The sequence below is a fragment of the Xiphias gladius genome, chromosome 24, assembly GCF_016859285.1.
Source record: "Xiphias gladius isolate SHS-SW01 ecotype Sanya breed wild chromosome 24, ASM1685928v1, whole genome shotgun sequence".
NCBI lineage: Eukaryota > Metazoa > Chordata > Actinopteri > Istiophoriformes > Xiphiidae > Xiphias > Xiphias gladius.
The window spans coordinates 10206789-10219928 of record NC_053423.1 but is presented as its reverse complement, the minus strand read 5'-3'; the positions used below and the strand labels follow the sequence as shown (position 1 = coordinate 10219928).

The 13140-nt window shown below is 41.0% G+C and overlaps 1 protein-coding gene across 2 annotated transcripts; it reads right to left on the bottom strand.

Annotated features, from left to right (window-relative positions):
- Positions 1-2: 2 nt before the first annotated feature.
- oxnad1 (oxidoreductase NAD-binding domain containing 1) lies at positions 3-8108 on the bottom strand. Of its 2 annotated transcripts, none has more exons than XM_040121952.1 (8): positions 7932-8108; positions 7190-7302; positions 6495-6561; positions 6271-6374; positions 4118-4259; positions 2348-2593; positions 2030-2138; positions 3-1806 (listed from the first exon to the last, which is right to left on the bottom strand). In XM_040121952.1, the coding sequence occupies exons 2-8, from the start codon at positions 7294-7296 to the stop codon at positions 1649-1651; spliced, it is 933 nt and encodes a 310-aa protein (XP_039977886.1). In that variant the 5' UTR covers positions 7297-7302; positions 7932-8108; the 3' UTR covers positions 3-1648. The 2 variants fall into 2 exon arrangements, with proteins under 2 accessions (XP_039977886.1, XP_039977885.1); XM_040121951.1 differs by having other exon boundaries at positions 6495-6591; positions 7932-8107.
- Between the last annotated feature and the right edge of the window lie 5032 nt (positions 8109-13140).

Genomic DNA, 13140 nt, shown 5'->3' with positions numbered 1-13140 from the left:
CAGACTGACTCAATTTTCTTTATTACCTTTACATCTCACATTACCAGCAACCCTTTTCCTCACATGAGGGAAAAAAAAACGCAGACACTCGAAAATGGTTCTCTACGGCGCAACCCCTACTGAGAGACAACAAGAAGAAGCTTGCAACCATCTCTGAGGGATGTTCAGTGATCCAAACAAATCAGACCACCTGGAGGTTCCATTATAGTGCACCATGGGATACTAACACCACTCTGGGATGAGAAACCGTTCATGGGTATGTGGATGTGTGTAATAGTGTAAGTGAGTAAACATGCAGGGACACTGGTCAATATGTGGGAGATTAAGTTCCTGACTAAAAATACACAGAGTGGTGTGAAGTTTGCATGTGAGTAGAATGTAGAAACAATCACTCCATTTTAGCTCAGTCAAACTCATCAGCCAAACAACTCTAAAATCTTCAGTTCTGCAAATAAATAGCTCTGAGATATTTCACTAAGTATATATACGCATGGTCTATGCTAGAAGAAAATGAGTCACTCAAACACTTATGTACAGTGTAAAATTACAGTACATGTTGCAATTGTTTGCACTGGTCCTCTAAGTTCTAGAGACTTTAAAGCAATAGTTTGGCAGTTTGGAAAATATGCTTATTTACTCTCTTGCTGAGAGTTAGAAGAGAAGCTAGCACAAAGACTGGAAAAGGGGGAACTGCTAGCCTGGTAATTCAACACAGTACACATCACATTATATTTCATCCATACAAAAACCAAAGTGTAAAAACAAAAAGTTGCAGTTTTAAGGGGGGGTTTATGTGCCAGACTACTTGGGTGCAGTGACTTCCTGGAAGTTCAGCAGATGCCCCCCCCAATAAAACCACAATGTGTTGGTTTCACACTTTGTTTTTATTTTAACAGATTAAACAAATGAGGTTTGACACGTTAATTAGTGAGTTTTAGAGGTGCTACTAGGCACATTTTGTCAGAGAGCCATATAAACTGTGTCCCCTGCAAACAGTCTGTATGCTAAGCTAAGATAACTGTATGCTGGCTGAGGCTTTATATTTAGCTGACAGTGGTATTCATCTTCTCATCTAACTCCTGGCAGGAAAGCGAATAAGTGCATTTCCCAAAATGTCAAACTATTCCTTTAAGACATGCTTGCATAGGTTACTTGGTGCGTAAACATTTAGGTGAAAATTGTGGGTCAAACTAAACATCACCTATTCATCTGTTTAAGCAGAACATTAGTCAAGCAAGTTCAGGCTGGAAATGAGATCGAATATGAGGGTGTGTAATATTTGCATCAGAATGTGTCCATCATACACATGAAGGGAACACTGAAGTTGCAGATTTGGTGCATCATTCAGCAAGGCAGTGAGCTGTAAAATGTCTTAAAAGCAATGATTTTACAGTTCGCTCAGTCTTCCTGTTAACATCATAAGACCTAAAACTCATTTCTAATGTCTTTATGAGGCAGCTGCTAGCTGAAGAGTGGGCAGTCCCAGCGGTCTATCACAGATCAGGTCGCAGCATCAGGGATTGGAGGATGAATTTCCTCAACTGCTTGAGCACTCATATTAATTTCCACATCACTGGAATACTTCAGTTGCTTTCCATTCTCGCCACACCCCATGCATCCTGTTGATTTCTGGGAACTGTTGGAGGTTCTACCACCACTTCTCATAGAGGATCCTGTCTTTTGGGAGGCCGAGGTCCATGAGAGTTTTTGAAATTGCTTCGATCATGGGCGGGGGCCCGCACAGGTAACACAAAGTCCTCTGCGGGTTCACGTGAGCCCGCAGCTCCTCCTCCGTGACTCTCCTGCCTGGGGAGACACAAGGGCAGTCAATCAATTCATCAAAACTATGTGCTGCGGCACCTATTCCCTCTGAGTCTGCCTCGATGAGCTTTGATAGTGCCTGTTCTACATGACGACACAGATAAATCAACAAAGACAGACTGTGCTACAATGTGACATTCACTCAGTCATTCCAGCTAAACAAAGAAAAGTATGTGTGTAGGAGTGTGTGTATATGGGCATTACTTACGGTTGATAAATGGCTGGAGTTGTGGGTCGACATCTGTGCTCTGTTGCGTGACATGAAAGTCACAGGAGAACTTGTCAGGGAACTCCCGACACGCCTCAATGATGGAACTCTGGGAACACAGAAGTTATGTAATAATACATTTGTTATATCCTTACATACTGCAACACACCTTCCCTTATATCACGGACATACATGTGAAGACTGCTGACGGCCTAACTCAGATATTCAGTTATAAAAATCGGCAAAAAAAAAAAAACAGGCCAAAAGTTTCCTAAATTTCCTCACAACGATTTCCCAAAACACAATACATTAACACACCTTGAAAAGCAGCTCCTGGGTGTTTTTGGCACTGTAGCATAGGTGAACAGAGCCTATGTTGTAGTCCCGACCGCCCGAGGCGTGGTTAAGATGCAGGAGATCTGTGGTGTGCAACAGGATGGAGTACAGAGGGTTGATGCCTACGCCGCCAGCCACCAGCAGCAAATCCAAGGAGGGTTCAGAAGGTGACGGGTCGAAGAAGAAGTCCCCGCCAACACGCATGGCCACCTGGGAACCCACTGCGCACTGAGATGAGGGAGAGAAGGGAAGCATTCAAAATATAGACAGAAATTGAAAAAGGTGATGGCAACAGACGGTGCTAAGATGGACGCTTGGACTTCCAACATTTCTTCGTGCTCAGCAGCTGAAATTCACTTTTTCTAAGACATGAAAAATAAATTCTGTGTCAAGTACAGTATTACTTTAACTACATTCAAGACAAGCCTCAGGAAACAGTAAAAAGACACTTTCAGATCAGCATGCATACACATAACAAACCTATGCCAAGGTGAAAGCGATTTCACAACTTGCACAGTGAAGTTCTTTTGAACTCAAAAGGATAATGCTCGCGCGCTTTATCTGCTGTCACGGCCCCAACACTTCTCCTGCCTCACAGAGAGGAGTCTGAGCACTATGTCAAACAAAAGGATCATCAAACGATCCCAGGGCTGAGAGCTGTAAGTCTCAGAATACTCAAAAACATCACACCGCTCTCTGTTACTTATTTACACACGGCATAATAGCTCAAAGATGTTTATTAGGACGCATCATCAAACACTGAAGCTGCCAAACAAACATGCAGAGTAGAGAGAGTGAAAGGCAAGCTGGAAGGAGACTTTGTTCATATTCATACAACAACTTGCACACAGTGGATGAATAAAGAAAAACATACTTGAATTACATGTTCTTGGTAAATACAATAGAATGTTACGCAGCTATTACATATTTTGCATGAAGAATCTATATTCTAATGGCCTTTTTTCTTTTTAATTTTTTATATACCCTGCGTAGACCTTAGCACAACTGCATTTTTCAGAACGTTCTACTCTACAGTTGCACGGATAAACGCCAGCTTCTATTACAGTTTTACATTAGACCTACCATACAAGCAGCTGCAAATTGATTACTCACTTTAACTCATCCTTGACTAGCAATTAGCAACCACTGAAACACATCAGGGGTCATATGGGTAAAAAAAAAACAATAATAAAAAAAAGCAAATTATGAAATGGAACGGAATCATTTCAGGGGTTGAATGAACTAAATGTTCGAGTAGAGTCAATTACGACTTTTTAATTTAGCCTTTTAGTACAGTTAGTGCTTCTGCAGGGTCAGACACAAAGAAAATAAATTAAACAGATTCTGAACATATCGTCTTATTTGGCATTTTTATTCTGACACTTCACTTTTAGAATAACCACGGGTGTGATTATGTAGCAGTGTTCATTTCCTAACTATATCACAACTCCCCTTCTCACCACCCTGATCCGTTTTCTCCACTCATTTGCTTTCTGAATCTCTTTTTTTGCGCCTTTCTTGCACACACACTAGCAGTTGCAATCTTCCAAGCCATTAGACAGACTTGTGGATGACCAAATCTACTTTTCAAGAACATTTCTACTCCTCTACTCCTTATCTTTCCAGGTAACTCTCAATAATTTTCCTGGGCAACTGACCACTCACAGTAACACTGAGAATTTCCAACATTATAATGAGATACTTATAATAATAACAACTGTAAATCGCACAGAGGGTGACTACCCCACTCACCATAGTGTGGATCCAGTGGGCCGGGGGGTGTTTGGTGTATTTTACGGCCAGTTCAATGACCCCTTCCCGCTGCAGCAAACCCGGGCTGGAGCACATGGAGAAACCTCCCACCTTCTCCACCCCGGGGATGAAGAAATCCACCCTGCAAACACAACCACAAAACATGATTGTCAGATGATGATCAGCTTGGGCTAAAACCCACTGGCTAAAAAATGTCTGTTCCCTGTAACATGACAGTACTAAGTCTGACTGTGGTTGTGCTGTTTTCAAATATAAATTGAATTGTATTATAAAAGGCATGCACATCGTTATAACCACCATGTTATTTGGGCTGGAGATGGAGCTGACTTTTCAGATTTCTACACAATAGTCGATTCAAGAGTCAAAATGTGCTGAACTGAGGGTCAAAGTGTGAATGAAGGTAGAGTGGTGACCTCTGACCTCAGTGAAGGGGAATGCATAGAGAACAAAACCAAACCAGATGGAAAGTTGCCTGCCAGTTAGTTTATTCAAAGTGTAACATCCCAGTCTTACACCCAACGTGGTCGCATCTGTCCATCAACAAGCAGAGCGGAGTAACCGCCCAAAAGGAAAACAGCAATGCTAAACAGTTGGGCTAATGTTCAACACAACCAACACAATGACCCACTGTAACTCTAGAGAGAGACACTTACTCCACAACCCTCAGAGGCATCATAAATGTGGATCTGCTGTGAAGACGCACACATATGTTCCACCCACCTCCTCCTCCTCCTCCTCCCCCTTCTCCTTCTCCTTCTCTGCCTCCTCCTCCTCCTCCTCCTCTCCCACCTGGAAACTAAATGGCCCTTTTTCCTCAGAAACACTGAAACTCAAAGATTTCCATCTATTTGCATTCATTATCAGTTGCCTCAGGTCAACTGGCTGCCGGTTTCGTATCTCACCACCGCCCACCTACAGTATGGCTGCATGTACATATTCTGCATGTGCACGGTGCACTAATTAACACTGGCAACACAGAGTGAAAGACACACCCTTGGGGAAAAACGCTCTGCAATCATCCAAAAAGTACTACATTTTCTATTATGATTATAAGAGAGTCACTGAAAGTTTTGCTTGAAAACATACCCTCCAGCAGAGCTCTGTTAAACAAATGCTTGAAATAGGATAGTTATGTCACTTTCACTTTGATGTACTTTGGAACATTATGTTGTTCACGGTCTGTCTTTAATTGAAATGTATTTACTTGTCTCACAATTGCCACAGATACAAAAGGAATTTCTGAAAGGATAATAAACAAAACTAACTAAGCTAAAACATTTTGCAGTGTTAGGCATCAGTCAAAAACAAGTCGCTGTGTCTCAAGCACCTTTCAAGTCAAAGCTGCAAATGTACATGCAACCCAGTACATACAAAAGTTCCCTACACGAATCTGTGCGGTAACTTGATCTTATGATGTCCCCAACAACTATTTGGTTTGTCCTTGTTAGACAACAAGCTTTGATCCTAAATTTCGTTGACGCGATACATTCCTTGAAAACAATTGTCTTCCTCTTTTCAAAAATAATCTTGAGCTGATCTACATGTTGACTGTGAGGTCAGATTGTAAACTGTACTGTAACAGTTTTGTATAAGAAAAGAAAACCACCAGGCCAATGGTAGGACAGATCAAGCACCAGACTACCACCTCGTGGTTACTATGAGCACTACAGGCACTACAAAAGGACTCAGATTGAAGTTTTACAAAGTGAGCTCAGGTAATCTATGTTTTTGGCAATTTCTGATGATCTCTGTTTTTATGAAGACCTTATTACTATGTTAACTTCTTTTTTAAACCTAACTGGTCAGAGACAAGTTTAAGGAGACTAATGTAGTATTCACACAATGTCAGCAGAATGGGAAAACCAGGAAAACCTCCTGTTAATCCTACTTGGGAGTGTTCATGCATTTTTCTACGATAGTTACCCTGACTGCTAGCCTTCTATTTTATCCATTTGTCCCAAGAAGAGAAGTCACAAATTAATTTAATAAAACACATCTAAGCCAGAGTAACTTTCTCATTTCTCTTGGTCTCCCCAGTGCAATACATAAAGGAGTCCCAACACAATGTGTTCCTTAACATGACAGAAAGTTTTTAGTGAGTTGGTGAACACTTAATGTTAGCATCTACTCACCACTGTCCGGCTTTGAAGCTGAAGTCTGCATGGACGGCTATCCTCAAACGTTTTACTGTCTCTGACTCACTTATGATTCCACATACTTGAGCTGGATACAGAGCCTGTTTGGAGTTTACGAAATGATTAATTGTCATGGGTTGTCAGTATCTGGATGCAGTCACAAAGGGACACAGTTGACATACAATCAAGGTGAACATATTTATTACAAAATATCAACTTACATTTTGTCTGGAGTTGCTTGCTGTCCTCTCTAGATGGTCCATTTGTCTCTTGGAGGACATATTTCTTCTAATAAAAGTGAAAGTTTTTGTCGCTTGCCTTGAATGACAAATATCCTCTTAGACAGTTGGTTCACGGGACAGTAGTCTTACATGACTGGAAGTTTTGAAAAAAGCAAGTGGACTTTGCCCTCATTGTCAGCAAGCTTGAAATAACTTAAAGGGCCAGTTCACACAAATTACCAAACAACATATTTTGTCACTAACACCTCGTTTCATCCAGCTGTGTGGATAGTTTTTTTTGTCATCTGTGTTTAAATTATGGGCTATTGGCCTCTACCACTTCAGACGCTGCTGCTGCTCTGACACAAATCGAGGTGAGAGCAATTTCATTTCTGGTGGTGCCCAAAGAACTGAAAAGTTAGATTTGAAAAACACCAAACACCACTCTAAAACTATCTGTCTATGTAGTCCTACAGTTAAGCGGAAATATCTATATTTGGTGATTTGGTTGAACTGACCCTTTAGGATAAATCACACTTGATACCTGAGAGGTAGATCCGGCTGAACTACCAACAAAACATTTCCCTGGATAGTGTCAAAATATAGTTCCTTTGTTGTCAGTCTCTACTCTGTCTTAGGAGTGAACAGCCAGGACAGCAGACCGCAAAAAACACAACAAACCAGATGAAACTCACCTGGTGACGGAGCTAGGGCCCAGTAGCCGGCAGCAGAGCAGACCGGCGACGGGACACCGCAGTCTGAAGCCTCGGGCAGCGGAGGACAAGAAACATGGGACGCTCATCGCGAACTGGGTTGATATCAGAGAAGAGCAGAGAACATCTGGCTTTAGCTGTCATTCACACTTAGCACCACATATGGAAACACTGGCAGTGCATTCATTCACATTGTTTCCTTTAAGTTCCTCCTCCGTTGACCCTGTGTACTTCAGCTACAGATTCAACAGCTGAGCCCCTCAACAATGTGCTTCGGCATAGCCAGACCTCTGTCCGCAGTGCTGTGTCAGCGCTGGGACATCACCCCTCCGGGTGGGAGGGCATCGCACACCAAACTCCGCTCACGGAATAATCTAGTATACCCTTACATTCATGTCAACTACATGCCCACCCAACTACACCAGAAAACGTGCCTTCAGACTCCGGCAAGAAGGACAACGCTCGCTGCCACCCACCGGGGATTCTTTTGATGGACGAGGATGAAGGGAATAAGAGGCGGGCCGATTGTAAAACTTTACACACTGATTAAAAATCGGTTAGGTGTAGTATCATCATTATTTTTTTTTTAAACGGAGTTTCGCGTCAACTCCTCCGTCATGCGGCTGATGCTTAGCCCACTAGCTTAAGCTGCTAGCAAGTCAATGCCGGTGTTTACAATTTGACAGAGTAATTTCACTATTGTAAAAAACAACTTTTTTCTTACCGAGATAAGATGAAACTCTTTTGGTCAAATGTCGTTCATACTTTTCTCCAATATCTTCGGCATAACCTTGGTCTTGTTATGATTACATGACACTACCTACGTCTTCGAGGTTGTACAGTAGCCGGCGTCTTCTTCTGCACACTGGGGCGATTTGCATTCAGTTTGTCGCAGGAGCGCCCTCTACTGGACGATTGGTCTATAGCTCCTAGGCCTCTAGGATGGAGTAAAGACCAGACTCCCATCGCTTTTCTACCATTTGCTGTATTTTCTTTGAAATACATCAGTATTCAACAAATACCTAAACACAGTAGGCTATTTATTCTTCACATGTTAACACATGTCTCCAAATTTTTCATGCTTGAAAGCTGCCGTGCTTCAATATAAAATACACAAATTCAAGATGTGTCAAACATTTTTTTTCTGGTAACTTCAGTAACTTGTCAGGACTCAGGAGTTAAAAAATCCTCACATTACTCTTAGTTTGCTACAAGAGATAAAAAATCAGTGGAAGAAATTTGTCACATTTATAAAAAAGATGAAAAAGTAATATTACAATACAGCATAAAACACAAAAAATATATGATTATCTAATTTGCCGTTTTTCCTTAAAGAATATCTTCATTATTTGAATTACAACTTCAGACAGTGGTTTGTCTGAAGTTGTCTGTTATGGTATGACACTGAACTTTTATTAATGCACTTTAGTGAAATACTTATATTTCTGCTCATGTTTTGTGCAGTTTCATGTCTGCCCTTTCAATAATGTAGATTTTTGATGTAATATATCTTTCTTCAGCAAGTGGCATGTCATTTTGTTCTATGAATATGCAGCAGCTTTCTTGTGAGTTTTGCCATTAAAATTTATTTTTTTTGTATCACTGCAACCTCTGCTTATTCAGCACATACTCATAGCTGTCATTAGATACATCTCTCTCAGAGATATATACAGCAATCTAATACATAGTCATTGAGTTTTGTTCAAAGTTTTATCTGAAGACGTGAGGTGGTGTAAGGCAGTGCGTCAGTCTGTCTCTGTCAGCACTAGATCTTTGGAGTGAGCTTGGTGTTTCTGGGTCCTAACTTTTCAGTACAAATGTTTAGTCAGACAGATGGTGTAAGGCAACAAAAAGACCAAGAGAGGGAGCGCTCACACTGATTAAACAAGGAGTGGTAGTAAGGCCAGGCACACCAGATGCACATGGAACAGTCAAGATACCCTGCATGTAAGATAGGGACAGAGGAGTTGTTGACATTCTTATGTGCGATGACCCCAGAAATGGCCACTATTAATGAAACAATAAATCGGTTATTCAAGCAGGCAAACAACTATGATACAACATTTTGTGTTTGTGATCCATTCTATTTGATTTAATCAAATTCATTTTGACATTTTAACCAAAAACCAAACGTAAAATAGAGATGGATTTATCTACAGTCTTTAGTGATAATACGCTCTAAATAGTTGCAATATAAATTCCCAAACATTACATTCTATTGAAGTATTTTCCACCCAAACTGAACTTTGCCTCTTAATCATTATTAAGTGATCATGGTCAACTGCCAAATTATTGTTATTTAAAGATTTACTATAAATAAGGATGAAAAAAAAATACACAGAATATACCTGTGATATAACTGGAATAATGCTGATTATGAAATTCAATATCAATAATAATCACCTAAATAACTGATGAGTAAAGCTTGTTGATGAAAAATCAACATATGTGTATCACTCAACAGATCATATTCTGCTTTTCTGCTGTATAAAAAATTGTGTTAATATTTTTAGGATAGTAAAAGGAGGTTAAAATTTTGTTTGGTTTTTTTGGTGAATTTTGTATTATTATTTTTTATTATTATTATTATTATTATTATTATTATTATTATTATTATTATTATTATCAGCTACTAAATGAATCAGCCTATCAATGAGCTGAAATGAACATTGAAATGTGATGAATGGTGAATGAATGTGAGCAGTGAATAAGACAGAAAATGAAATCTTGAAAGTGATCAATAGTTTCTGGTTCAAGAAGGATCCTGTGATGTCATTCTGAGTACAAACCATGTTGAGATCCATGTGTTCTTTTGCCTTGTTATCAATTGCTGCTTTGTTGCCTTGTTATAACTTCATAACCTACTTTATTATTTTTTGTATTTTTTTTTTGATTTTTTTGCACTTTTTTTTTCAAGTGCTGGTCTCTTCTCCCTCTGCTCCCGCCCCCCCCCCCTGCCCCCCCCCAGCCCCTCCCCCTGTCTGTGCTCTGTGCAGTCAGCAGTGACCTGGAGGAGGATGAGGAGGCATGCTGGCCAGAGAGGCTGAGGCTGCTCTGCTCCCTGGTGCTGGTGCTCACCTGGACCGGCAACAACCTCTGGCACCATGTCTGCACATGAATGCAGTAGAAATTTCTTGAGGTCCCCCAGTGTCCTGTCCTCCTCTGGACCTCCCTCCCCCTCACCCTCCTGCAACACATGGCATGCTGCTTGTGAGCAGCCTCACGAAAAGATTCAGCACATCGATCATCCAAGGTGAGCAGGAAGAGCAAGAAAGTCCTGAAAAGAATTCCATATTTAATCATGTAATCTGTAATGTCCTCACAACAAAACAAACACAAACAAACAAGGCCAATCAGACAACCCCCACCCCCCCCTCCAGATGAGAGCCGACGCTCTCAGTTTCTCCCTCAGTCTCAGTCTGAGAAAAAAAATTTGAAAAAAGTATGGATTGGATTGTGATGGATCCACAGCTTTCCTTCATGATTAAACGATGAGGAGATCCTGGAGCTCCAGCTCCTCCTGCTGTCTAAAAAAAAAATGTGCAATGGGTGGCAAAAAAAAAATTTAAAAGTATGATTTGAATGAGTGGAGGAGGGGAAAAACTGGGATAACATTCCTCCTCCTGAAAGGAAATGCTTATTATCAAAGTGGAGACCAGGGGCTTGTCTCCACCACAGAGGTGAAAAATCTTCAGTCTAATTCAAAGTCTCAAACTGCCTCAGCTCTGTTCTTCTCCAGCTTATGGCTGGTGACTCTGAAACAGAGAAGACAGACAGGGCTCCATCATCCGATGTGTCCTGGTGGCAGTGTTTCGGTGTTGGGATAAAAACATCTAAAAACCACAGCACCCAAAGAATATGGCCTCCTCACAAGGAGACTGTGGAGCACATCTACTTGTTCCTGAAATATGAGAAAAACTGAGTCTTCCTCCAAATCATTAAATGTCTTTATGACCCCAGGCAATAAATTAAACTGAGCCGGGAACTGTTCCAGCCATAGAGGGGCTGATGAATGAAGGTAAGAGGGCCTTTTTGGCCTGCAGCCTCATAGCTACAGAGTCATCTTTAGTTCATTTTTTGTGTTACATCGTTGCTTTTAATAACCATGTGTGTGTGTGAGTTAGAAGTTTGAAATTGATTCTGTATTGCATAGGGAGCCAAGGAAATGATTGAACTACTGGAGGACTATGTCCATGTTCAAACAAAGTTTGAACTCGACACTCGCTGGGACTCTGTGAGCATAGTGAGTAAATGGCTGCATTCGAGGTTAATACAATGGTGCATCAAACGTGCAGTCACACATTGTGGTGGAAATATTCAGATGTGGGAATATTTTGAATGTTTTGAAGTTGCTTACCTGCATAGGATCAACTACACTGTTGTGAAAAGGAAAGAACCAGATTCCGCTCTGGTTTAAAGTTGCATGGGAGGGAGTCAATGGTGCAGCATGACAACTGGTATCATGCAATGTAGCAAAATGTTGGGCCTTTATGAGAAATAGTGAGTGCTGACATCAAAGGCTGACCCCCTGCTCTCACCTAACTTGGTGACACAAGCTGACACACCTTGAGAGATGCTCTAAATGAGTGTTGGCATAATATAGCTTTCAAATCTGCAAAAAGTAATGCTTGTGTTTTACGCTCTGTAGCTTATAGTTTCATTTTACAGCTTCAATTATGTCTTGGATCAAAATATACAGTATAACATGCCAAGTTGTCAGTCACATTGATAAAATGTGTAACCTAATTTGGAACTACTTAAGGGGACTTGTGGCAAAATTTGAGGTTTTCAGTGGTCAAAATTCGTTCAGAAAGTCCCCAGAGGGGGTCAGGACTGAATATTTGATACAGGTCTTTGTGGTAGTGTTTCTTTACTTCAGCCATTACATGAAAATATTCTTGCACTTGAAAGTAGTAAAATGTTACTTGCAAATAGCCATAGCAATGGCCCTGCAACAGGTTAGTTTTGTTTTGGGACTTTTGGTTTAAAGTTAACCATGTAGTGGTGTGGGTCCTCATCAGTACAGTATCTAAATCTGTGCGTGTGTTCTTCTGTTCGTCTCTCTGTTATAAGATTAGCACTTAAGAGGAAACCCACAATAAATCCAAAGAAAATAACCAGTAGCCTAAGTGTTGGATTCCTTTCTGCATTCCTGAAGGTTTCCTCTTTGGCATCTGCGGAGCTAATAACAGCTGAAGCGCAGGTGAGTTTCAGCTGGGTCGGCCTGCTCCGCCCTAATGCCCTGGACAAGACAACCGTTTATTTGTCCAGTTTGTACAATTCTTCCACTATGTCTGACCCGTAAAACCCTCAGTCGTGAGCTGGAACACACACGTTTGTTTATCTGTGAGCCAACCAGTGTTTCAAGGGGCCCAAAAGGGTTTGTGTTGTCTGAGCAGTCCAGTATACCAGGTCTGCATTTGTGTGTCGTTACTATCCTTAGATACACTAGCCACTCACTTCCTTTGACTTTTTTTTTTTTTTTTCGTGAGCTGACTCCACCAGTCCAACTGGCTGCCTTCCTGTTCTCTCGCCCAGGGTTAGCACACCTAGGTTCAACCTGTTGTTCAATACTGCACAATGACAAAAAGAGATTTTCAGGTTTTTCATTTCACAATGACTTACTGGACTCATACGCACACACATCACATAAAAAAAAGACACGTGTAGACAGGCGCAGGTATTCTGAACTGTGTGCCTTTGAGTCAACATAAATATTTATACATGGTTGAATGAGCCACTTTCGTGTGTTCAGTGTGTCCGTAAAGGCAAATTTGGTGCTCTCTCATGGCTGCATGCAGTTGTCAGGGAAAAAAAAGTGACGATTTATGTGGTTTGTATTGGCAGAAGGTCAACCATTTCCCAGACAGAGAGAATACAGTTGCAGGGAATACCTTATGTAATCTCAGTCAATGTTTCAATATCTCTTGACA